General features: G+C 42.8%; 2 protein-coding genes across 3 annotated transcripts in view; both read right to left on the reverse strand.

The window, feature by feature from the left end:
• The window catches only part of LOC126239355 (cuticle protein 67-like), a 31,106-nt gene extending 23,293 nt beyond the window's left edge, over positions 1-7,813 (reverse strand). The window contains exons 1-2 of one of the 2 annotated variants that reach the window (XM_049947854.1): positions 7,784-7,813; positions 1,495-1,842 (exon numbers count right to left, since the gene is read on the reverse strand). In XM_049947854.1, coding sequence (XP_049803811.1) covers positions 1,516-1,842; positions 7,784-7,798 — 342 coding nt within the window. In that variant the 5' untranslated portion in view covers positions 7,799-7,813 and the 3' untranslated portion in view covers positions 1,495-1,515. Of the gene's footprint in view, positions 1-1,421; positions 1,843-7,783 lie in introns of those variants that run through there. The other variant, XM_049947855.1, reaches the window with a different exon arrangement.
• Positions 7,814-18,001: 10,188 nt separating this feature from the next.
• Positions 18,002-23,118, reverse strand: LOC126239339 (cuticle protein 67-like). The gene is made up of 2 exons (XM_049947853.1): positions 23,084-23,118; positions 18,002-18,422 (listed from the first exon to the last, which is right to left on the reverse strand). Exons 1-2 carry the CDS (start codon positions 23,096-23,098, stop codon positions 18,096-18,098), a joined length of 342 nt encoding a protein of 113 aa, XP_049803810.1. The 5' UTR covers positions 23,099-23,118; the 3' UTR covers positions 18,002-18,095.
• Between the last annotated feature and the right edge of the window lie 4,818 nt (positions 23,119-27,936).

The following is a 27,936-nucleotide window of genomic DNA, read 5'->3' on the forward strand; positions in this document are numbered from 1 at the left end:
CACTTGGACTGGAACATGTATCAATGGCGGTGATTTATTTTCGCCGAGGAGTGCCGCATTTATCTGATGCCTGCTGATCGTCATTGAGGAGTGTGGTGGCAGACATATGGAAATGCACGTCCAAAGCATGCTGTCCCGCAGGTTCAGCTGGGAGCTGAGTCAATCATTTTTCGCGGAAATTTCGACCACCCTCAACAACTAAAGACGATAGTTTGAGGGCGTGCATTATCAGGACTGGATAACCCACCCTATTGTTCGGTTCTGTCACCATAATCTCAAAAACAGGAACCCGTTGCAAGACGATAACGCTCGCGCATGCTGTGCACATCTACTGAATATTTTCCTCCAGATGGAAGGAATCAGACGAATGGAATTGCCTAGTGTGTCTACTGTGATTAACCCGACTGAGCATTTTTGAAGCAGTTAAAACTTGCAGTGCATTGTAGTACGAATCCTTTTCGCTCATTCGATGACCTAAGGAGGGCTGCCTATGAAGTGATGGGCAAGAATAAGCTGCAATATCTCGACTACCTCTAGGATCCAAAGATATTATATTGTGTGGAATAAAGCAACAATGAGCTGGATTTTACGCTGCAACAGAGTTTAATTTTACAGACGTACAAAGATGTGTACCTTCGGTCAGTCTGCCGTTGTTTTGGCTACTGTTTTTGTTCTTATTTCACAGCAAAATTAACTTTTAGTTTCACAAAGCTTATTTTTTCAGTCCATGCTCATCTTCAAAACAAACACAGACACGTTCGCAGATATGCAGGTGATGCAAATATTCGACTGATATAAATCATTGATTGAAATTTCGTGAAAATTTTTCACTGCAATGAGAAAGCCTTTGTTCCAATCATTGGCACCCCACATCGATTATAATATCCCTGACACTCTCTACTCTAGTTAAAGATAATACAAAAATTTCAGGGTCTCATATGTCAAGTTTATACTGAGCGTTATTTTTTGGATCCCTCTATATCTTCTATAACATGCATTTCCTGTTGGAAATGTTACCTACGCCGGCCGCTGTGACCGAGCGGTTCTAGGCGCTCCAGTCCGGAACTACGCTGCTGCCACGGTCGCAGGTTCGAATCCTGCCTCGGGCATGGATGTGTGTGATGTCCTTAAGTTAGTTAGGTTTACGTAGTTCTAGGTTCTAGGGGACTGATGACTTCAGATATTAAGTCCCACAGTGCTTAGAGCCATTTGAGCCATTTTTGTTAGGTACATAATTCTGTTGTAGCAGAAATGCTTTATAGTTTCAGCCCGATCTCCTTAACATCACACTGATTTAATCTAGAATAGCCATAGCTATACAGAATTATTTACGAGAGTCAAAGGACGAAATGATTGAGTACTGCACTTCTGTATATTAATTATGACCTTCTTACAGTCTGATGTCAATAAAAAAGTCGTGGTAATAATGTCGCAGAAAGTTTTTATTTACAGAAGACATAAAACGGAAAATAAATAATCAGCAGAAGAGCTGAGGTTGAAGTGCATCCTCAGTGGTCAGTGGTAGTACGCGGGGGCGGCGTAGGCCAGTGCGGGGGCGGCAACGTGTGCGATGGCGTCGTTGCTGACGCGGACGTCGGACTTGGTGACGCTGGAGTAGGGCGTGTCGACGGTCTTGGTGTAGGTGGACACCTGTCCCAGGTTGCCGAAGCTCCTCAGGATGTTGGAGCTCTGGGAGGTGATGGCCGCGGGGGCAACGGCCGCGGGGGCGGCGTAGGCGACGGCGGGGGCGGCGTAGGCGACGGCTGGGGCGGCGTAGGAGACGGCGGGGGCGGACAGGTAACCGGCGCGGGCCACGGCCAGCACGGCGGCGAAGGCAAAGACCTGTCGAAAGACGGCACAAAATACAGTGACCCACACTTCACTTGAAGGGTTCTTGTTTCTTATTAAGGTAAGAATAAGCCACATTTTCTGTCTATGATGGGAGGTTCAATGTCAAAACTCTACACACTGGACTGAGATTGAACTGGTGCTGCATATTTTTCTGCCAAGGTTTTTCCATCATGCGAGAACTTAAACGTACATGGAGCTCATGTGGACAACTGAGGAGTTGAATTCGTATTCAGAAGAGTCGTAGTTCATACTAGACAGATACATACTGACAGATCATCCATACTGAAATCGATTCAATTATTGACGTCTGAACACCCTTGGTTATAGTAATCGGGACTAAATTAATTATACTTTTAACATCGATGTCAAGTGATGAAATAGTAAAATGGCGTAAAACCCAATGTTATTAATCATTAGATATGTCCAGCATATTTGTCTACGGACTGTAAACATAATATTTTTGACCGAAGTTGTTCGGCGATCTACTGTGTTGTTGATAGAGGGTATCTTACTTTTGAGAACAGTCTTTGTAGAGCTCAAACATCTAAGTGCAGTTTTTTAGCTTGCAGTAGGAAGCACCGATGAAGTACTTTTAACACGAATCTTGTTTAAGAGCTATAAGGCGCTCTTTGAGGTAATAGCTGAGCGGCGGTGGAAGGTCCATATCTGTTCCTGTCTGCAAATGATTCTTTGCTTGTGCTATTTTATAATGCCCACTCCATAAACCACATTTAGTTTCGCCAGTACCTCGTCTCCTACCTTTCAGACTTCACGGAAGTTCTCCTGCGAAACTTGCAGGACTAGCACTGCTGGAAGAAAAGATATTGCGGAGACACGGTTTAGCCACAGCCTGGGGGATGTTTCCAGAATGGAATTTTCACTTTGCAGCGGAGTGTGCGCTGATTTTGAAACTTCCTGGCAGATTAAAACTGTGTGACCAAGACTAGAACTAGGGACCTTTTCTTTTCGCGGGAAAGCGTCGCGAAAGGAAAAGGTCCCTAGTTCGAGTCTCGGTCACACAGTTTTAATCTGCCAGGAAGTTTCAAAATCAGCGCACACTCCGCTGCAGAGTGAACATTTCATTCTGGCACATTCAGTTTCTTCGTTTTCTGGTAATGTATCGAAATGTTTCCTACACGAAAGCAGAACACAATAGCCGATGTTTCTGCCTTAGTTCGTTAAAAATGTTGCTTCTCTCCTGCGACACTCCCACGCCCCTTGGCCAACCTTGAAAAGTCGTAGTTGTGTTGCACTAGTGTCGTTTTGAGAAATTTTCAGAAGAAGTTTCTTTTAAATGACGTAAAACTTTTCGCCAGTGTTTACGAGCCCGTTTCTCTTTCTTCCTTCCTGCATCGAATGTTAATATTTTGTCTTTAACATCAATGTTACGATGTTTCAAAAGAGTTCATTATCATTAGCAGATGATCGATGCACAGAGTGGGTAAAATAAAAATGGGGCAGAAATCATTTCCTGTCCTGAAGATAAACGACACAATTACATGATCAGCACTTATGGTAGGCGATGTAATTTGGTTTACTTATCTTAAGGTGGGAGAAATATTTTCCATCACACTTTCATTTTAACCAACCTGTGTAAACTCCTGAGGGATCATTGAAGATTCCTAGTACAATTACCAGTACGGGTTAAGACAAATGCCGAGATAATTAAAAACGACATTCAGAGCTTGCACTTTGTCCCTAATGACTTCATTGTGTATCGACTTTAAACCCCAGTTTCCATTTCCCCACCTTGGAGGATAGGTACTGACGACCACGAGTCCTTCATATTGATGTAGAAATACACCGTAGGAAGACGACAACACAGTCGATGACTTGTGACTCCCGACACTGATAGCATATTATTTATGTTTTATTTGAAGAACGGAGTCTTGGAACTACTAAAAACTACTGTAAACAATATGTATCCACAGATAAGTACACTACCGGCCATTAAAATTGCTACACCACGAAGATGACGTGCTACAGACGCGAAATTTAACCAACAGGAAGAAGATACTGTGATATGCAAACGATTAGCTTTTCAGAGCATTCACACAAGGTTGGCGCAGGTGGCGATACCGTAACGTGCTGACATGAGGAAAGTTTCCAACCGATTTCTCATATATAAACAGTAGTTGACCGGCGTTGCCTGGTGAAACGTTGTTGTGGTGCCTCGTGTATGGAGGAGAAATGCGTACCATCACGTTTACGAGTTTGATAAAGGTCGGATTGTAGCGTATCGCGATTGCGGTTTATCGTATCACGACATTGTTGCTCGCATTGGTCGAGATCCAATGACTGTTAGCAGAATATGGAATCAGTGGGTTCAGGAGGGTAGTACAGAACGTCGTGCTGGATCCCAAAGGCCTCAAATCACTAGCAGGCGAGATGACAGGCAACTTATCCGCATGGCTGTAACGGATCCCTGGGTCAACAGATGGGGACGTTTGCAAGACAACAACCGTCTGCACGAACAGTTCGGCGACGTTTGCAGCAGCATGGACTATCAGCTCGGAGACCATGGCTGCGGTTACCCTTGATGCTACATCATAGACAGGAGTGCCTGCGATGGTGTACTCAAAGACGAACCTGGGTGCACGAATGGCAAAACGTCATTTTTTCGGATGAATCCAGATTCTGGTTACATCATCATGATGGTCGCATCCGTGTTTGGCGTCATCGCGGTGAACGCACATTGGAAGCGCGTATTCGTCATCGCCATACTGACGTATTCCCGGTGTGATGGTATGGGGTACCATTGGTTACACCTCTCGGTCACCTCTTGTTCGCACTGACGGCACTTTGAACAGTGGACGTTATATTTCAGATGTGTTACGACCCGTGGCTTTACCCTTCATTCGATCCCTGCGAAACCCTACATTTCAGCAGGATAATGCACGACCGCATGTTGCAGGTCCTGTACGGGCCTTTCTGGATACAGAAAATGTTCGACTGCTGCCCTGGTCAGCACATTCTTCAGATCTCTCACCAATTGAAAACGTCTGGTCAGTGGTGGCCGAGCAACTTTAACTGGCTCGTCACAATACGCCAGTCACTACTCTTGATGAACTGTGGTATCGTGTTGAAGCTGCATGGGCAGCTGTACCTGTACACGCCATCCAAGCTCTGTTTCACTCAATGCCCAGGCGTATCAAGGCCGTTATTACGGCCAGAGGTGGTTGTTCTGGGTACTGATTTCACAGGATCTATGCGCACAAATTGCGTGAAAATGTAATCACATGTCAGTTCTAGTATAATATTTTTGTCCAATGAACACCCGTTTATCATCTGCATTTCTTCTTGGTGTAGCAATTTTAATTGCCAGTAATGTAATTTGATCAAGCGACCATGTGGAAGTCATAGATTAACATTACGTCACATTTAAGGAACCCATCACTTGAAAATGGTCGCTTTATCGAAACCAGTTTCCTCTCAGTGTTATTCACAACAGCTTTTGTTGGTTCCATGATGCTGCTGATCAACTATACTTAAGTTGTGCAGAACTGTACACAAAAAATATCCTTTAATAGGAACCTAATGAAAATATTTACACCTTGTAGAGTTTGACACAGTCAATTCCAAGCAGTATAAACTTTAAACAATTTATATGACGATCGACTGAAATAAACTTTAAAGTTAGCACACTTAAATAATTCAAAGTGCCTCGTTTAGCAAGATCTTCCTGTCACTACGAACGTGATATCTTAATGGCAGCAATGCTGAATACGTTCTACGCCTCTTGCTCTGTTGGTATCACGTAGTGTACAAAATTAACTGATGAGTAGGACAACAATAAAATGAATTAATATTTTCCGTTCTTTTGAAATATTTTCGATCTTTTGAATTAGTGGAATTCTTTTACGAAAGTGAAATAGTTAATAACAATGGAAGTTGCTGTTGTAGCACGAAGATGAGACCGGGGAGTTCTGTACTGTACAGTGAAGAAAATGCACGTTTCTTTTCTCTTTCATTAATTACAATATCAGTGTATTAGGAACACACTTACAGAAAAGGAATGTACAGTCCAAAACAGGTCGTCATGTAAACAAAATTATAGTGCATGGTCGTAGGCTTCCACGATCATTATTAGTCTGAATAAAATCAGTTTGGTTATTAGGCCGCTTCGCTATCAAACATTTAAACTGTTGCAACATCCTTCCACGCTGTGTGGTTCTTTAATGGTTACAGGAACGAGGAACAGATGCTGTTCATATAAATAGAATTCAGATATTAGTTTATTGTAAGTCTAATATAAAATAGTAAAAAATAATTCATAACTTTGTTGCTGTAGTTGCAGCGTCAGTTGCTACCGGTAGCTTTGATTGTTGGATATACAGCTACTGTAGATTTACAAATCAATCACTCTTCAGTACAATAACTATTCAGTAGATCGCGAGCGCTAGCCACTATGAAAATCTATAAATGTTATTCAACAGGCAAACACACAAAATGAGCTCAGTGCATGTGTGTTTGAACTTAAATACACCCGTCGCTGGAGTCTCGGCGAGGGGATGCTTGCATCTCATTGGCAGCAACGTAATCGTTCGTGGCAGCGCCCTCATGCCGCGGTGGCGGCTGTGGGAAACATCTACATCTACTTCACATAGATACTCCGCAAATCACACTTAAGTGCCAGGCAGAGGGTTCATCGAACCGGCGGTGGCCTAACTGGTGGCCCGCGTATTTGAAAGTACGGCCCTCGGGACAGCGACCGATATTGCAAAAACAACTAATATGCCGACGTTTCGACCTGATTTTCAGCGATCTTTTCAGGGCGACCAGCTGCTCGATTGTAGTGAATGTCTTTCCCTACATATTGTCTGTTTTGGGTTGTAGTATGTCTACCGACATCACACTCTGGAATGCCATTGGACAATTCGAAGTAAAAATTGCTATGGAGGAGAGTTAACGGTAGGTTACTGGATGTGCTCCTGTGACACGTGACTGGTAGGCAGTAGCGGATAGGCAGCCTGTACGCAGGGGTATTTTCCTGCGGCAAGACGTCGATGCCGCACGGCAGATCTCTCGTGGCCGCTTGTTTATACTGAGCTGCTGGTTGACTAACCCATGCGGCCAGCTCGATTGGGATCGCTGCCAGTTAGGCACTCGGTAACTTGTAGCCGTTCTTCCTGTTCTTGCTGTTAGGACGTTTAATTATTTCGACAGCGTCTCTGATGACGTCCTAACAGCATGATAACATGCATTAATGGATGTTGGCTATAAGTTACTCTTAGGCTGCGAGCTATCCCAGTTCATCAGGACCGCGCGTGTTGTTCTCCGGCCAGCACCTACACGTGACCCAGGTTCAACTTTATATAAAAAAGGCCGCAGGAGGAATGCCGTGGGATATCAACATCTCTCTGCTGGAAAACACTCCCTCCGATGCAACCTGCCGATTCGCCATTTTCTACCAGTAACTTGCCAGAGGAGCGCAGACAACAGCCTACCGTACGGCCATCCCTCCACAGCGAAATTTGCTTCAGACTGTCCAATGGCGTTCAGACAACCGAAATCGTCAGTATATTGGGGAAGACCTTCACTGGAAAGTTGGTCGAAACGTCGACAGTTTAGTTGTTAGAATTTTTCGTTAATTACCGGACCCAATACCCAGACTATTCAAAATTTATAGCAACTGCGTAGCCTAAACCTATGTAGGAATATTGAGAATACATCTTTAACAGACTGAAACGGTCTCTGTGTCTTATTTATTACTGTTAGGCTTCCGAAGACCTAGTTAAAATCAAGTACGGCTAGTAATACTACTCAGGGACTGTCGGTGCTGCGGCAAATTATGTTTGAATAAGCATTACGTAATGGTATTCCATCAACTGCCACGCTATAGGTCTCAGCTTCAGATGGTCAGATGGTCAGAAACGAGAGTATTTACAGACGGCATTGCTTGTAGAGAATACTAGCTAATATAGACCCGTACCTTGAGGGCGACCATGTTGCTTGATGTACAGGTGGTTGACTGTGGACCAGTGCCGCCCGTTAGCCGTTATATAGCTGCCCGACCGCGGCAGGGTTTCGCTGCCAGGACCTTGGTGCAAGGTGTCCGTGACGACGGCCAGTTTGGCGAGGAACTCGTTCAGAATGACACAGTGCCCCAGTATTAGTCATGCAGGCACATTAAAAATGAGACTACGAGCGTAACTACATTGCTGGTCTCAAATTTTACTATCGCTGTACTGGCAGCGCTATCCTGGATTTCATTGCCATTAGCACTGTTCCCGTAAGGTCTGTGTGACGGATTGTATCTGAATGATGTCCACCACTAAGTAACAGGAGGTTGTACAACGTCTCACCGGACTGTCTCATTTTTTGGCCTATTAAATCCCACCGATCTTTGTCCACTTCTCTTGTATGTCCATCCTTTTTTTACGACGTCACTGGGACGATGGCCGTTTACTATCGTCACAAAAAATAAAAGACACCTACAGCCGTCCTTATGATTTTATTTTATATAATAAAATAAAATAAAATCATAATAAAATAAAATAAAATCATATACAGAGAATAATTACAGAGAATAATTAAGAATGTACAGAGAATAATTAAGAATGTACATTAAATGTAATCTACGTCCCAAACCATTCGGAATAAGGTATGTTCATATGAGGTTTTTTACTTCAAATGATCTTTCCCGCCATATCTCTGATTACTGAACATTCCTCCTGACACAGCCTCATAGAGCTGCAATTCAATACCTGAATAAGGCAGCTCTTTTGACTTGGATGACCGGATGTGTATTTGAATCAAGATCCTCCAGATTTCTAGTCCAGCGCTTAGAAAACTGCGCCATTCTTCTCAAAAAATACTGTCAGCTGGGAAGCCAAGACAGGAACAAAATACCGTACTCCTTATTCGACATGATTTGACTTTGTTGTCTTTACCGTAAAAGAAACGCCATTGTCAGTTCTACTGGATACCATTCGTCTACCATACACAACTACTTTTCGATAGCTAAACTATTAAACAAATTACATATTACCATTATTATACAATATTTTATTGTTTCAAACGAGTCTTATAAAACGAACCACATGCGGTTAACAATCCAGAAGTATCATTTAATAGTAGAAAAATCGGTAAAGATAATAGCGAAAATAAGAAGATATGCTATATATTGTACAAATTACTTCTTTAATACAATTCTTTGGTACACGTCTAGCGATATTCAGACTATGAAGCTGTAACCCATTTCGTGAATATCTATCGGCTATCAGTGTTATGTAATTTAGGTAGGAGAATTTCATACGTTTCTCCATTTTTATGAATTAATAACATTGCTGCTTGGCAGACTCTCTTCAGCGAGCAGCAGTTTTTCTTGGTCCGAAGAAGTACGACTATTTTACGATTTTTCTTGTTTCTGACAGGGATGGCGTAGCAGACAAAAGTTACGGTGTTACTTGAGTGCCACAATATTCTGTAAAGCAACGTAACGAATATTTAATTATTTTGGCAATCTCCTGTTTATAGAGTCAGTCAGCTATCATATATGTTAAATTGGTTGTTTGTAAATATGTCCACAATAACAAAAGTAAAATGCGCTCAAGACAGAGAAGAAGAATTATTTAAAACATGCTATCTGGTCAGGAGGGTTTCAAGCTATGTTTCATTCTAAAGAATGTAAATTTCGAAAAAATTATAGTATCTGGCATTAGGAATTTCACTATACCCGTTATATTACGATTAGTTCTCTTCGTAACTACTATTTGGATATAATTAGTCTTCCTTTACCGTCACAGTGTAGACATATGAACGGAGTTAGCACCACAGAACAGGATTTTATCCCCAACATAGATTGCCTCCCAGGTCCCGTGACTTTGTGGTAATCACCAGTGAAAAGTAAATGTCCCTCCTTTTACGTATTTCGATTTGCATCCGTAGCACTACAGTCGCTGTTACTAATGTATGTAAAAAATAGGGCAAATGAGTGCAACATTTATGTTTTGGTCTCTGGGCAAAATGCAAGCAACATTGAACGTCACTTTGCGTTTCCCAGTTGATATTGGTTACATACTACAGAGACACAATAGTCCACAATAGTATTTTTGTTTATTTTCTAGTTTAAGTGAAATTATTTTCTCTTGTTATAAGAACATATGTAATAATCTGCCTACGAAAAGTGGTATTTAAAATGACAAACAAGAAAAAAAAATGGCTAACGTATGTACAACATAAAATCCTAGAAGTGGAATTTTAGAATTTCGGAGGAATGTGTGGAATGACAGGGATGTCACTGTGAATTAATACTCTTATTTTCTTGTCTGACATCCTTCACTTGTTATTTCACTCTTCACCTTTCCTCCTCCTGGCCTTGTACTGTTTATACTGTTAAGACGTGTATGTTATTGTAAGTATGTTTGAACAATAATAACAACAAATTTGATTTCACGCATTGTGTACTATTTTTTTTAAATTCGTATTGTGTTATTAACGTTTCTTTAGCGCAAAGGCGTGTGTGTCTTGTGTTGTATGAACGAGAATAACCGGCTTGGACGAACTATCCTTGGCCGCCTTTCTACCCGTCTCATTGAGATAGCTACGAATTGTAGCACTTATTCAGAAGCTACTTTTTATTTAGTTTGCGAAGTCTGATTTGCCAGTGCGATCAGTACTGATGAACTCGAGGTATTCAAAAGTTCTCACGATCGCGAATATATGAAACCAAGCCGTCATTCCACTAACACAAGCTTATAATTTTCAATTGCTCATCAAAGTCTCTGACTTTGGAGAGTTGAAATTCGCGATACTGTATGATCACTAAAAAGATATTCCGATTCTGTGTTTATTGTCTGGTCTCCACGTTCTAATTCCTTACAGTAGTCACAGGTCAGACGAGGACTCTGTTTCGGAGAAAACTCTTAACTTCGATAGTTTCGATTTTTTCCCCTTGGATCCATTCGATGGATCAGTTCTGACTCTGTGTTTTAGTCGTGAGGTGTCAGATCATGGAACAGTTGAAATATCAGAGTCTGATGTTAATGGAAAGAGTTTCAAACGATTGAGGAGAAGATTGGCAAGATATACCCTTTGTGCAAAAGAATTAAAGGTAACTTTTTTTGAAGCCCCGTCATTTTCCCCCTTTGCAACGCATATGTGTGTAATTTGGCTGACAGATACCTACAACCAATCTCTGTAACGGTGAAAAAGCGTGGCGTCCGCAGCTCGTGCTCTCGCGGTCGCGTTCTCGCTCCCCAAGCGTGGAGTCCCGGGTTTGATTCCCGGCGGGGTCAGGGATTTTCACCTGCCTTGAAATGACTGGGTGTTTGTGTTGTCCTCATCATTTCATCACCATTTATGAAAGTGGCGAGATTGGGCTGAGCAAAGGTTGGTATTTGTATTGGCGCTGAGAACCGCGCAATTGAGCGCCCCACAAACCAAAACCAAAAGCGTGGCGCCCAGAGACGTCAGCCTCAGACTCAGCGATGCTCCAGTGCAAGCTGTTGACACGCGTGGAAAAAAGGCCACAGCTCAGAAGTTCATGTGGATGTAAAGTGGGTTAATAATGTCACGTCGGCATCACATTTGACCACAATTCTGCCCAACGTTAGACGTGTCACATGATGGGAAGGACCTCAACTAAACCCTCCCCCCTTAAGTAAATCTCACCCCTTCTCCTGACGCCTCTGCGAAGGAGGTCAGAACCGCCAAGTTCGAAGTTGAAATCAAGTGGTTTTCTTGTGGGAAGAAAACGTTTGAGACACGCCGCTGCTCAAGGTCTTGCACATGAGTCTTGAAAGTGTCGTATTCGACAGCGAAATATGTCTAAATGGTGTAAATGAACGACTTAAGGGAGGAGGTAGTCTAATTGAGGCTTTTTATGCCACATCCTGATGCCTTTTCAAGTTCCTTCTAAGCGGCGGTTTGTCTAGAATGCTCTCCTCGGGCACCGATAAGAAAACTACGTGATTTTAATGCTGGGCGCCGCTGTTTTGGTTCAAAATGGTTCAAATGGCTCTGAGCACTATGGGACTTAACATCTGAGGTCATCAGTCCCCTAGACTTAGGACTACTTAAACCTAACTAACGTAAGGATTGTGATCGCCTCTCAGTTTTGGTTATTGATAACTTGATACCAGTGTCTGAGTTTAATGTGTACGGCACCGAAGATGATCACTATGTGATGGAAAATCGATTCTGTTATCAATAGCCGGCCGGGGTGGCCGTGCGGTTCTAGGCGCTACAGTCTGGAGCCGAGCGACCGCTCCGGTCGCAGGTTCGAATCCTGCCTCGGGCATGGATGTGTGTGATGTCCTTAGGTTAGTTAGGTTTAATTAGTTCTAAGTTCTAGGCGACTGATGACCTCAGAAGTTAAGTCGCATAGTGCTCAGAGCCATTTGAACCATTTGTTATCAATAAAACATCAATATTACGACCAACGCTGACCTTCCTTTTAATTTAACGTAAGGACATCACACACATCCATGCCCGAGGCAGGATTCGAACCTGCGGCCGTAGCAGCAGTGCGGTTCCGGACTGAAGCGCCCAGAACCCTTCGGCCACAGCAACCTGCCGTTGTTTTGCCAGAGGCGTCAAGAAAAGGGGTGAGATATGGGTAAGAGGAGGGGGCAGGTGGTTGTGACATGTGACATGTCCACAGTGGCGTTTGGCAGAACTGTGATGAAGTTTGTGCCCAAATGACATCATTAACTCACCCTGTACCTCATATGAACTCTTGAGTTCTGGCGTTCTTTTCGCCTGTGTCGACAGTTTGCTCTTGGAATCGTCGCCGAGCCCGTGCGTGACGTCACAGAGCGCAGCGATTTTGCAGCATTACAAAAAATGGCTCTGAGCACTATGCGACTTAACTTCTGAGGTCATCAGTCGCCTAGAACTTAGAACTAATTAAACCTAACCAACCTAAGGACATCACACACATCCATGCCCGAGACAGGATTCGAACCTGCGACCGTAGCGGTCGCTCGGTTCCAGACTGTAGCGCCTAGAACCGCACGGCCACTGCGGCCGGCGCACCATTATACAGGTAGGTTGTAGGCACTTTTGAGACAAATTTCGCATATCTGAGTCGCAGTGGGGGAAAATGACAGGGTTTCAAAAACGAGACCCATTAATCCTTTTTGCAGCAAATATTTTTAGCTGTGATCTGAAGACTAGTTTGATGCAGTTCTTCACAATAGACCATCATGTCCAAGCCTCTTCTTCGCTTCATAACTACTGCAAACTACTTCCATCCATTACCAAATTTAGTATTTCTTGATGACTAGCCGGCCGCGGTGCGAGAGCGGTTCTATGCGCTTCAGTCCGGAACCGCGCGACTGCTACGGTGGCAGGTTCGAATCCTGCCTCGGGCATGAATATGTGTGATGTCCTTAGGTTAGTTAGGTTTAAGTAGTTTTAAGTTCTAGGGGACTGATGATAATAATGTGTTTGAAATCTTATGGGACTTAACTGCTAAGGTCATCAGTCCCTAAGTTTACACACTACTTACCCTAAATTATCCTAAGGACAAACACACACACCCATGCCCGAGGGAGGACTTGAACCTCCGCCGGGACCAGCCGCATGGTCCATGACTGCAGCGCCTGAGACCGCTCGGCTAATTCCGCGCGGCGGGACTGATGACCTCAGATGTTAAGTCCCATAGTGCTAGAGCCATTTGAACCATCTTGACGTCTCAGGACATGTTCCATCACCCGATCCCTCGAGTAACTTGAGTTTCTCCCGTTGTATAAAATTACGGGAAGCAGCTATGTTGCGTCTTCGACAGCCGCCCCAGCGGCGGTTCATTAATTATTCGATCTACCCATCCAGTCTTCATCGATCTTTTATATTATCACATTTCAGAAGTTTCTGCACTCTGAAATCTGGAGGGATTGATTTTGTGTCTCCTAATTAGGAATTTATTTGGCAGGACTTGTGAGAATTGCTCTGGCATTCGCCTTACGACCAGGTCAACCTGCAAAAATATCGATTGGAGCTGCTGGTGGCTCCTCCGTTTCAACAGAGCGTCGTATATTGTGGCACCGTGGTAGGTGCTCCTTATGTCGTGAGCAGGCTGCAGGTCACGTCGGCGTGTGCAGTCATCCTAGCCGCCGGACGAGTAGGCGCTGTCTCGTCCGCGCCCCGGGAAGGACGTCGCTTGGCTTGGTTGTGACTCCCCCCTCCCTCCTACCACTGCCACTCGCTCAGTTGAGTGCGAACGTGCCGGCGGTGCGTGCTCTTCCCGACGGTCGGGCGGTGACTGCTGCTGCCTCTGCTTCTGGCTTCTCCCACCACTGTCACTGAAGGGTTTCTTGATGTTGCTAGTCTGCATTTTATATCGTCTCTACCTCTGCCGTCGTCAGTTTATTTACCCGCTGTAATAGCAAAACTCTGCTGCTACTTTTAACATCTAATTTATGCATCTAATTCCCGCAGTATCCATTACCTTTGTTTTACTTTCTTCTCCTTTCGTTTCACCCTCTTTGGGATACGCTGTATCAATCATTTCTTTGTGTGTTGTTCTTTTCTTAGAGCCCAGTATTTCTTCATTCTTTCTGATCTTCTTTTCCTCTCTTCTTCCGAGGTGAAGGATTTGGACTTTTGTGAACATTTGTCTTGGAACCTTATGTTTTCATGTTCAGTAATTACTTTAGCTGTTCGATCGATAAGTGAATTTTCTGAAATCTTTAATTCTACTAGGTCTTTTCAGTTTCTTTAAACCAGTTGGGTTTCGTTTTGCGGTTATGGAAAAAGTCAAAGATTTGTTTAGTTAATCTGTTGTAATTCATTCCTTAGAAGACGACCATAAAAATTTATCCTCCTTTTTCGCATAGTATCTGAAAGGTTTTCAATTTTCTTGTAGAGAGTTTCATTTTTGATGTGTATAATTTATTGTCTTGAAATTTTGGTCCTATGATTTTTCTTAAAATTTTTCTTTCCTTTAGCTCAAGTTTCTTCATTTGGCCTTTGAAATTCGTGTTTAGTGTTTCTGCTGCATACAGTGCTTCTTGCTTAATCATTGTCTTGTAATGTGTAATTTTGGACCCCCATGAAAGGGATTTTTTGTTGTATGTATTTTTTGTTAGTTGGAAGGCCAATACAAGTTTACTTTTTCTGGATTCCATTGCTTTGCTTTCCACAGAATTCCAACTAATGCTTTCTCCGAGATATTTGAATTCCTTTACTATTTCAATCTTTTCTTCTTGAATTTTGAGGTTTTTATTTGTTCTCCCTCAATTTTAAATCCCTTTCCACATTTACCTTAGTTTCCTTAATCCTTCCTCAGTGCACAGCTTGCTTGTTGGGGAAATGCCACAACCTTGTTTTACTTTCATTGATCTTCATTTTACAGTTTTTCAGTACTCTAGCCACTCGGTTCACCTGATCTTCCAATTCCTTTGCCGTCTCTGACAGAATTACAATGCCACTGACAAATTGCAGTGTTTTTATTTCTTGTTCCTCAACTTCAAATCAATTTCACATTTACCCTAGTTTCCTTAATCCTTCCTCAATGCACAGCTTGATAGTTGGGGAAATGCCACAAACTCCCTACGCAACTACTGTCTCCTTTCACGTCCCTCCATCCTTTATAACATCAGTCTGCTTTCTCTATAGTTTCTAAATAATCAAACTCTTCCTGTATTTTCTCCCTCTTTGTCCATATTTCAAGGAGTGTAGTCCAGTCAGTATTATCAAAAGTTTACTCTAAATCTATACATGCTGAAAACGTAGGTTTTGCCTTTTTCAACCTTCTAACATAATTCGAAGGGCCAGTATTTCCTCGCTTGTTCCTACATTTCTCCAGAACACAAACTGATCTTTCCTGGGCGCACTTCGGAACTTCGGAAGAAAAGATACCAAGACTGGGGTGGACGACGAGATCATCACGGACGCAGCACAAGATAGCATACGGGAAGGAAATAGACTGTGATCTTTTAATGGAACCGTCCTGGCATTCGCCTTGGCGAGTTATGGAAACCACAGAAAATCTATAGTTGGATGATTGGACGCGGATTTGAAATGCTGTCCTTGTCCTTCCGATTTTGAAGACTTTATGCTTTTCTTGAAGCGGTGCAATCACAGCCATTTCAGATCATATCAAGAGTTCTATGAAGTCAAACTGCATGTCATCATAAAGTACCCACTGTCTGTTGTGTTGCGAGTTACTCCACTTCAGAAGTATCTTGTTTGAATAGAAAATGGTTAGTAAGGATGAAATTGGGTAGCTTGGTCATTCCTGTTTACTTTGTCAGTCGTAATAACCTTTGATCTTCTGAATACTGTACACACACTTTTCTGCAATGTCGTTATCTGCTTCAGTTTAACGGAACTGAGTTGAAATAGTTGACCCGTCCTGCCCCCGGCTTATGTGTTGGTTTAAACCTTGACTGTTACTCTGCGTTTGGTTTCCTGCTGTTATTGCGGTCATGCCGTGGTTCTTCCTCTTTTTACGTGTGGCAGCAGAAGTGTGCATCGATATTCGCATATTGTACTATCTTTGGTCTAGTGTTTATAGTTTCCGGCTAGCTGGTGTGTGGCAGTCGGTCGGTTGGTGTGGATCTATTCATGGTTGGCTGTTGGGGATATTCCCCTGAACAACAACGGGTGTTCGAGTTGGCGAAGGTTTGGCCACCAGCCGGTGGAGTTTTACTGTATTTTGGTTATTTGAAGTCCAACTGCGCCAGCGGAATTTTCAGCCTTGTGGCCGTTAGCGTTCCGGCTACCTGCCCTGGCCGATGACGTAAAATTCAGGCAGTGTCCTTCCGTCACCCTGTTGTCGCTGTCCAACACGTGTGTAGTTTTGACAGCTTATGCATACTTGGTCGTGGGCGGCTACGCCTTTTACGTTTTTGTTTTGGAGCTCCTTATGCACTGGTCGGGTGGAAAGCAAGTCGTCTTGTCGGTGGGTCCGTTGACTGTCTCCGGGTTGGGTTGCTGGCGGATCGGATATAGTTGGGCCGACAACCTGTCTCCCCTAAGCGAACGTTAATATTTCAAGTGCAAACTGATCCCCGGAAACTTCTGAGCGCCTCTGGCTATACTGCCTTTTCTTATTGGTGTTTGATTGTGTATTTTAATGGCTCATAGCAGATGGTTTGAATTTGTATGTTTTTAGTTGGGTTTTAAATAATGGGCCTTCAGCCGTTTTAAAATTGGAAGTTCCTTACTTGTCAAGTCTTGCATTGTTGGGGCCTTCAGCCTCATTTAAAATATTTTTTGGATAAAGCTTTCGGCCTTCTGCCTTTTGAAAATTCGTTGTAGTTGTGTTTTTAAATGATGGGCCTTCAGCAGTTTTAAAAATCAAAGAGCCTTAAGCCGTAAGATTGTGTGACATATTCAGTCGATAGTTAAGCTCGTAAATTCGCGCTGTAATGTTTTGGCAACTAAATAAAGTTATAGGTGTTTGAGTGTAACTGACAGCCGCTCATTTTTGGCCCTTTTCCACAATTCCAACTACGTGCTCTGTCCTGCGGATTTAACCAGGAGTTTCAATAGTACTTCCTAAACGTTTTCTTGGATGTTGTCTACGTTCTATGGTTCAAATGGCTCTGAGCACTATGGGACTTAACTTCTGAGGTCATCAGTCCCCTAGAACTTAGAACTACTTAAACCTAACTAACCTAAGGACATCACACACACCCATGCCCGAGGCAGGATTCGAACCCGCAACCGTGGCGGTAGAGCGGTTCCAGACTGAAGCGCCTAGAACCGCTCGGCCACTCCGGCCGGTCTACGTTCTATAGTGGTTACGTTATTTTCGTAACTGGTGTGTAAGTTTTGGTAAGTCTGTTTGAACGTTGGAACCCACCATCACCCAATACAGAATAAAGCACCACAATTAGTGTTTCAGTTGTCATTACACAACCTCTCACTTTTCTATTAATACTGTCAGACATTTTATTTCATTTGCATCCTTCAAGCGTCATCTTGGCTAAAACTAGCCTATTAAAAACGAAATACCTTTCTTCACTAAAATGCCTGTTTGGAGTAACATTATAGAAAAGAAATGCAAAGTGATTCTTTTCAAATAGACACAGAAATATTTCATTTGCTAATGTGTTTTATTTAAACTGAGACTGATATCCATCGCTTGCTCACTGTGTTATGTATAACCAAGATCTCGGACTAATACTGGTTAGAAAATGGAAGGAGTGTGTAATAAGATGGAGACTACAACGGTACAATGATACAACAACAATAGTATAATTGTCAATGAAGTATTTTATTTACAGAAGACATAAAACGGAAAATAAATAAGCAACAGAAAAGCTGAAGTGGAACTGCAGCCTCGGTGGTTAGTGGTAGTACGCGGGGGCGGCGTAGGCCAGTGCGGGGGCGGCGACGTGTGCGATGGCGTCGTTGCTGACGCGGACGTCGGACTTGGTGACGCTGGAGTAGGGCGTATCGACGGTCTTGGTGTAGGTGGACACCTGTCCCAGGTTGCCGAAGCTCCTCAGGATGTTGGAGCTCTGGGAGGTGATGGCCGCGGGGGCGACGGCCGCGGGGGCGGCGTAGGCGACGGCGGGGGCGGCGTAGGCGACGGCTGGGGCGGCGTAGGAGACAGCGGGGGCGGACAGATAGCCGGCGCGGGCCACGGCCAGCACGGCGGCGAAGGCGAACAGCTGTCAAAGGACGTATGACTATAGGCTGACGTCCGTAAATTTAAGTACTGTGCATTAAAATTATATTAGAGTTGTGACATATTCTGTCTGCAGGGGATGTACCTTGCTGTTGTTGTTGTTGCCTTTTACTTACACACACACACACACACACACACACACACACACATACGCACACACACACAAATGTTCCAAATGGCTCTGAGCACTATGGGACTTAACATCTGAGGTCATCAGTCCCCTAGAATTTAGGACTACTTAAACCTAACTAACCTAAGGACATCACACACATCCATGCCCGAGGCAGGATTCGAACCTGCGACCGTAGCGGTCGCGCGGTTCCAGACCGAAGCGCCTAGAACCGCTCGGCCACAACGGCCGGCCACACACACACACACACACACACACACACACACACACACATTGTAACTATATACTACTAGGACAGCTTTTATTTCCCTTTCTCTTGACAATATATTTATGGTCAATCCGAAAGGGTACTTAAAATAACTTGCTGTAATACGATATGTTGTAGAGTGACTCAGCTACTCCTACCTTTGGGCTTTATACAACCCACCCTACCTTCAAATACATGCAAGATTTTCATATCCTCTCGCTCACTACGTGCAAACTATTAGTCCTACAGAAGAAAATGAACAGTACCGTTTTGTAGTTAATTTAATGTAGTGAAATTTTGTATTGTGATACGTTTTCGCTAGAGGCTGTCGTTTTAGAATCATCCAAGAAAAACGTGCAAAAGTAGCCCTGAAAAGCGTTTTTCTTGGATAACTCGAAAATCTTGGGCTCTAGCAAAACCTTATCTCGGTACAAAAATTAACTACATTAAATTTCCTACAAACAGTTCCCGTTCATTTTTACTGTAGGACTTATTGTTTGCCTGTAGTGAGCGAAAGAATATGAAAATCTCGCACGTGGTTTTTGAAGGCATTGCGGCCTACATAAAACGAATAGATAGATGCAACTTACAACATCTTGTATACGGGGTGTCCCACAAGGAGTGGTCAATATTCAGAGATATGACAGGGAAGCTCGTTTGAAGCAAATACTTCAGAATGACGTATCCCTATTCCGAATGGTTTTCCTAGATAAAACACATTTAAAGTAACTTTTGTGCATTTTCTTGAGCAGTTCGAAAACCGCATTATTTAGCCAAAACGTATCACAATACAGAATTAAACTACATTACATTTACTACAAAAAAGGTTCTACTTATTTTTCCTTCAGGACTCATAGAGTATTGAAAGTCTCATGCGATGTGCAAGTGGTGTGACTTAGGTGGTTTTTGTAGGCCAATTTGAGGTAGTTTTCCATTTGATAGACGACCAGTGTCCCATGTGAAGTTGTTGATCTCGAATTCCTCTACTCTGCTGTAGCACATCGTAAATAATAACACTGTACTGAATAATACAAAAAATAAATAATAATATACATTATTACTCGGAAACCATTCGGAATAGAGTATATGTACATACGAAGCTTTATGCTTCAAATGATCTTTCGTGTCATAGCCCTGGATACTGACCATTACTTTAGAGACACCTTTGATAATTAAGAAATGCCTGTAAGCTGTTCACTAAATACTTTGAAATTAATTCGATTACAGAGAATTACTTGACATAAGTACCGGCTGGTCCGCCACAAATTTGCATATATCACTGTTGGGTAGTTGATACCTAATACAGCTGACGTCAAGGAATTCTCAGTCAGCGAATTAATTTGGAAACATTTCGTACAGTTATGGCTGTTCTTTCAGACATGCACGTAACTCTACAGTAAAAGTAGTAATTCCAAGTTCACGTCCAGTTTCTTAAACGAATATTCAGATGTCACAAATGATACGTGTTTGTAAATGTTGGTTAAACTATGTACTAGACAAGAAAAATTAATATCAAGTTTTTAAAATAAAAATATTTCTATGGGAAGTCAATAATAATTGAGTACCAAGGTCGACGATTAATGTACCAATTAGTAAATAATCAGAAATAGTCAGTTAAGCGTATATGTAGCAAAACATGAAAAATGATTTTTTGAGTAATAAATGACAATTGGTTGAGTTGGAGATGGGGGGAGAGATTTGGGACAGGGGGGCGGGCAGAATTTATGCCACAGGAGACGTCGATATGCAGGCGTTTGCTGAAGCAGCTCATTCCCGTTTTCAAAATGGGTCGTCGAAAAGCCGCACAAAATTATGAGCATATATCTTTGCCGTCTGTCAGTTGTAGAATATTGGAACATGTTTTACGCTCTCGTATTATGACACTGAAAGTCTGGTTTGCAGGAATCAACATGGGTTCCGAAAACAACGACCATGTGTAACCCAGCTTGCTTTGTTGGCCCACGAGACCCAGGAAGCAGTAATACCATAATTGAAGCTGTGTTCCTTGAGTTGCAGAAGGCGTCCGTTTCGCACTACAATCTAATTAAAAGAATAAGAGCGTATGGAATATCAGGCGAGTTATATGACTGAAGCGAAAAGTTTTTAGTAAACAGTATGCAGTATGTCATTCTCAACAGAGGAATGTCTTCAGAGGCAACAGCATTTTCGGGCATAGCCCAAGGAAGTCTTACAGGATCATTACGTTTCACAATGTGTGTAAATAACCAGTAGATAAGGTTGGAAGTTCCGTGAGACTTTTCGTTCATGATGTTCTCATATACAGAGGAGCCGGAACGCCTGAAAATAATACCGAAATGCAGGAACACCTGCAGAGGATCGCTTATTGAAAGGACTGGCATTGACCTCCGACATAGAAAAATGTAATTTATTGCACGTAAATAGACAGAAAGAACCGTTACTGTATAGTTACACGATTGCAGCACAACCAATGGTAGCATTCACATCCATAAAAAAACTAGGAGTGTGGGTACGGCGTGATTTAAAGTGGAAGGACCACATAAAGCTAACCGTAGGTAAGGTACATGCCAGATTCATTGGAAGAAGTGTAATACATACCAAAAAAGGACGAAGCTTACAAAACCCTTGTTGACGAATACTTGAATATTGGTTGTGAGTCTGGGATCGATACAAGAGAGGCTTGTTAGACGTAGCAGAGAAGATCCTAAGAGGACCAGCACTTTTCGCGACAGATTCGTTTAGTATCTTCGAAAGCGTCATGGAGATGCTCAGCTAACATCAGAGGCAGACGCTACAAGAAAGGCGTTATCCGCCACGGTGTGGTTTACTGTTAAAATTCCTTGAGCGCACGTAGAAGAGCGAACTAATATATTGCTTCCTCCTACGTATATCTCACTAAATGACCACGAAAGTAATATTAACGAGATTGGAGCTCACATGGGGGCAACAAACGTTCTTACCGCGAAACATTTGTGATTGGAAAAGAAAAAGTGGGAAGCGACAGTGGTAAACAAAGTACACACAGTTAAGTGGCTTGCGGAGTATAGCTGTAGCTACATGGGGATGAGACTTAAACGACGATCAGTACAGGTAGGAAGAAAGCTTTTGAAATGTGTTGCCACAGTCGACTGCCCAAAATCGGAGTCGTGGATCGTGTAGCTAAGAAGAAGTACTGAATCATGTCGGGGATAAAAGAAATATAAGGCATTGACTTGCTTAAAGAGGGTATGGTACGACACGACATATACTGAAGCACCAAGGAATAGTTAATTTCGCAATGCTAGAAAATGTTTGAGGAACGTTGTAGTAATTGGAAAGTAGACTGTAGTAAATATATTCAAGTGTATGCAGTTGTCATGCAGAGATTAGGAGACTTGCACGGGAGAAATCTGCGTGGAGAGATACATCAAACTTGTCTTCCGACTGAAGACCACAGCTGTGGTATCGATAGCTACGATGCCACGGCGTAGGTGCAAGTTCGTAGGTTGGCACTACAACACCGACACCGACGACAGCGCCCTCTGTGCAGATCTACGAGCTCCGCTCCAGATTCAACCCATTTGATTCCGAGGAGACGAGCTAGCAACATTGTTTCTACTTCATAGGGGGCCATTACTGACCTTGTTAATTCAATGATAGTTTGTCCTACTACTAGTGGCTATTAACGTGGATGCCTATCTAGTTTCGCACCTACGGCTCTTCAGTGCAAAGTTACGTATGTCATTGATTCTCTATTAAATGTACTCTCACGTAAAAAGTTTTACCGAGAATCTTACCTCGCCTGTTCCTATTCACTTCCTACATTCGGCCTATTGATTCAGTTTAGGAGCAGACCCATGCGCCGCCTTCCAGGCGGGATACAAAAATAACAATAGCAACATGTTTTGAAGAAAGGGTGTCCATTATACCCAAGTAAGTTTTGTCATAAAGCAACAGTGACGATTACAAAGAATGCCTGAAGGGGGAAGAAATGTAATAATTGTATTGACTGTGCAATGCACTACTTTCAGCAACAAATCTGTCAGATGTTTCACCTACTGACGTTGATAAACAAAAAGCGTTTTAGGCGTAACCTAGCTGCATTCTAACATACACCTCATTCCAAAGACTCGTTTAAAATCTTGTCTGCTAAGGGTAGCAGTAATATCAGTCAGTGACTGTTGCTATTGCACAAATAAGGTTTGTAACTGGCTTACGTAACAGCTGCCGGTGTAGTGCAAATAAAATTTACGTGAAGAGATTAGAAAACCGAATTACTCTAAGTCTACTACTGAGTATCGATTCGTACCTTGAGGGCGACCATGTTGCTTGGTGTGTCGAGGTTGACTGTGGACTGCCGCCGGCCGCTGGCTGTTATATATACCTGCACGGCGACGGCAGGGTTTCGCTGCCAGGACCTTGGCGCAAGGTGTCCGTGGCGGCGCGGTTACCAGTTTAGCAGGGTTCTAACTCAGGTGCGGCTAGAATGACACACTGCCCCAGAACTGATCACACTTTTGCCTTGATTACAGTTTCTAGTGACTTTGTTCCATCTTAAGTGTTTCGTTGTTACGCCGTTTTCAAAGGATCAAATGTACGACCACAATGTCTGACGGACCAATAAATATAAAAAATGAACGTGTCCAACAGGTATAGTACAGAGTAATCCGTCAGTCTTCATGTCGTGAGAGTGAAGGGCAAAAATACAAAGATCCACATGTACATCTAATCTACGTGATTACTCTGCTATTCACAATAAAGTGTCTGGCAGAGGGTTCAATGAACCACCTTTAAACTGTCTCTCTACCGTTCCACTCTCAAACGGCGCGCGGGAGAAACGAGCACTTAAATTTTTCTGTGCAGGCTCTTATTTCTCTTATTTTATCGTGATGACCATTTCTCCCTATGTAGGTGGGTGCCAACAGAAAGTTTTCGCAATCGGAGGAGAAAATTGGTGATTGAAATTTCTTGAGAAGATCCCGTCGCAACGAAAAACGCCTTTGTTCTAAGGTTTGGCACTCCAATTCACGCATCATGTCTGTGGCACTATCTCCCCTATTTCGCGATGATACAAAACGAGCCGCCCTTCTTTGAACTTTTCCGATGTCATCTGTCAGCCCCACCTGATGCTGATCCCACACCGCAGAGCAATACTCCGGAACAGGGCGGACAAGCGAGGTGTAGGCAGTCTCTTTAGTAGACCTTCTAAGAGTTCTGCCAATGAATCGCAGTCTTTGGTTTGCTCTAGCCACAGCGTTATCTTTGCGATCGTTCCAATTTAGGTTATTTGTAATTGTAATCCTTAAGTATTTAGCTGAATTTACAGCCTTAAGATTTGTGTGAGTTACCGCGCAATCGAAATTTAGCGTATTTCTTTTAATATTCATGTGAATAACTTCACACTTTTCTTTATTCAGGATTAATATCCACTTTTCGCACTATACACATACCTTCCCTAAATCAGTTTGCATTTCGTTTTGGTCATCTGATGACTTTACAACACGGTAAATGACATCATCGTCTGCAAACAATATAAGAGGGCTACTCAGACTGTAACGTCAAAAATGTGACAAAGTCAATAAAAACTCTGATCAAGGCAAAAGTGTTATTATAATGCAGCTAAACGAAGGCGACATCTCACAAAGCATATGTAACATATCTCACACTAGAAACCAGAAACTTAATGTAACTCCTGCACTGTTTTGATGAACCCTCTGAGTTCGATAACATATCGTAAGCAATGGCACTCGACCGAGATGGAGTAACGTCCAACTATTTTGTTTAAAAGCGAATATGTTTTCGAATATTCTCGGTTTCTACTAAATACCGGCATACAGATAATGTTATTTAAGTATCTATGTTAAAAAGGAAATTATTATGGCGTTTGAAGGAATTTTTTTGACGAATACTTGACAGTGAAGGTGATCTCTATTATTTTATCTATCTATTGATAGCCCGCCCGGCTAGCCGTGCGGAGCAAAGCATTGCTTACCGAGCGGGAAGGCGTGCCGGTCCCCGGCGCGAATCCGCCCGGCGGATTACTGTCCTGTGTGCCGGCCAGTCTGTGGATGGTTTATAAGGCAGTTTTCCATCTGCGAATGCGGGCTGGTTCCCCTTATTCCGCCTCAGTTACACTATGTCGGCGATTGCTGCGTGGACACTGTCTCCACGTACGCGTACACCTAATTACTCTACCACGCAAACGTTGGGGTTACACTTGTCTGTAATGAGACGTTCCCAGCGGGAGGGGGGGGGGGGGGGGGGGAGGGGCCTGGGGTCCACTGCAGGCCCGAACCGCACAGTAACCCTGGGTTTGGTGTGGGGCGGCGGTGGTGTGAGTGGACTGCTGTAGCCCGTTGTGGGGTTGCGTACCACTGAGGGATACGGCGGGGCCGGAGCCTCTACTTCGTTTCTAGGTCCCCACTTCAATACAATACAATACAATACATACATCTATTGATAAAACGTTCAAAGTAAAAGAACGTCGCGTGTAAAGGAAATTTTCTAATGAGAAAAATTTTTCTTATTGTTTCTTTCCGGGTAACACAAATGGTTTTAGAATGTAGTAGAAACCCATCATGAGGTCAGTCAGATTATCTATTTAAAATTAAAGACAATAGGGGAATAAAAAAATACTATGAAACTAAATTTTTTACTCGCGCTTGTATTGATTCCAACCTACATAATGTTATGCACTAGTAGCATGTATTTGCCTGTTCAGGTGTACTGGAGTGTTGTACACATCCACATCAAGAGTTTCTAGGTACAAATCGTATTGGAGTGTGTATTATCTGTATATTCAGAAGTGAATTTTTTTTCTGGAGGAAGAAAAATGTTTCGTCATGCTCTAACGCTCTCAGGAGATTAATGATTTTAGAGCCAAGTTTTATACAAATTTATGTACCGATTCCCGAGATATACTTTGTACAATTGGCTTCTTTCTATGGACTAGAATAATTATTTTTTTAAATATTCACTGTTGTAATACTAATCCCATCATTCATTATACATCATGCAAAATAAAAATAGTAACCAACAGCTCGCAATACTTTAGCATGATGGAAAGATTGAAAATTCACAAATGTGTACGTGAGGTATCCAGTAAGCAAAAGTATTTCTGTTGCAGCTATTACATAGTAAAAATTAATGTACACAGTTGTCTAAAAAGTATACAGAAGTTGGTCTGAGTTACTCAGAATTTTACTATTCACCTTTTTTCTTTACTTTTGAACCTGATGATGACATGACAAAAACATTTGATTTAGGTTCGCAGGCTCTTCGAATTTTTCCTCTATTGACGAAAAATATTTTTTTAAAATATCGTATGACTTACAACGTTTATATGCTGTCCAAGGCGAAAGTGTTGCCGTTAGAAAAAATTTTCTAAGAAGTCGAACTGTCATTTGTTTGAAGTGAGTCTCAGAAGGGAAAGTACTGTAAATTTGTTTAGACAACATTCAGTGTGTTCCCCTTAGGCAGTATGCCTAATTTGTGTACGATGTTATTGTTGTCAATGCTGTCATTCTCGGGCAAGTAGCCATGTTTCAGTATTTAGGCTGTAAAATATTCAGTTTCAGGAATTACGATGTTAACAATAACAAATTACAAAGTGTTTGTTAGACCAGGCGACTATCTGCAAAAACAGGAAAGCAAGTATGCAAAACCTGAGTTCCACAGAACTGTTGCAGTATGTACCCCAGTGTAAGAGAGCGGAGGAAGTGGGATGCAAACAGAAGAAATGCGTTTTCTTAGGTATGTAGACTGTTCACTAAGATTGTTAAAAGGCTAAAACTTCGCCCACTAACCCTATCGGGACATTCAGTACCGACCGACTGTCGTGTCGTCCTCTGCCAACTGTGCCACTCAGATGTATGGAGCGGTATGGTGTCAGCACAACACTCTTTCGGCCGTTGTCAGTTTCCTAGCTCTTGGAGCCGCTGCTTATTACTCTAGTAGTAGCGTCTTTGATTCATAATCAAAACGTCTTCGGTCCCGGGTTCGATCCCCGCCACTGCCTAAATTTTGATAAATAATCAGCACTGGCGGCCGAAGACTTCCGGCATAAGAAGTCAGCCTCATTCTGCCAACGGCCTTGTCAAAGAGGGCGGAGGAGCGGATAGAGGTTCAGGGCACTCTCTTGTCCTATGGGTGGGAAATTGCCCCTAAAGGCGGAAGAATCAGCAATGATCAACGACATGAGGATGCAGAAGGCAATGGAAACCACTGCAATAAAGACACGTAACGTGTATCCACAGGACATGTGGCCTGTAATTCAAGAAGTGTCATGATCTCTCCATTGGCAAAAGATTCCGGAATAGTCCCCCATTCGGATCTCCGGGAGGGGACTGCCAAGGGGGAGGTTACCATGAGAAAAAGATTGAATAATCTACGAAAGGATAACGTTCTACGGGTCGGGGCGCGGAATGTCAGAAGCTTGAACGTGGTAGGGAAACTAGAAAATCTGAAAAGGGAAATGCAAAGGCTCAATCTAGATATAGTAGGGGTCAGTGAAGTGAAGTGGAAGGAAGACAAGGATTTCTGGTCAGATGAGTATCGGGCAATATCAACAGCAGCAGAAAATGGTATAACAGGTGTAGGATTCGTTATGAATAGGAAGGTAGGGCAGAGGGTGTGTTACTGCGAACAGTTCAGTGACCGGGTTGTTCTAATCAGAATCGACAGCAGACCAACACCGACAACGATAGTTCAGGTATACATGCCGACGTCGCAAGCTGAAGATGAACACATAGAGAAAGTGTATGAGGATATTGAAAGGGTAATGCAGTATGTAAAGGGGGACGAAAATCTAATAGTCATAGGCGACTGGAATGCAGTTGTAGGGGAAGGAGTAGAAGAAAAGGTTACAGGAGAATATGGGCTTGGGACAAGGAATGAAAGAGGAGAAAGACTAATTGAGTTCTGTAACAAGTTTCAGCTACTAATAGCGAATACCCTGTTCAAGAATCACAAGAGGAGGAGGTATACTTGGAAAAGGCCGGGAGATACGGGAAGATTTCAATTAGATTACATCATGGTCAGACAGAGATTCCGAAATCAGATACTGGATTGTAAGGCGTACCCAGGAGCAGATATAGACTCAGATCACAATATAGTAGTGATGAAGAGTAGGCTGAAGTTCAAGACATTAGTCAGGAAGAATTA

The sequence above is a fragment of the Schistocerca nitens genome, chromosome 1 (assembly GCF_023898315.1).
Source record: "Schistocerca nitens isolate TAMUIC-IGC-003100 chromosome 1, iqSchNite1.1, whole genome shotgun sequence".
NCBI classification, from domain to species: Eukaryota; Metazoa; Arthropoda; class Insecta; order Orthoptera; family Acrididae; genus Schistocerca; species Schistocerca nitens.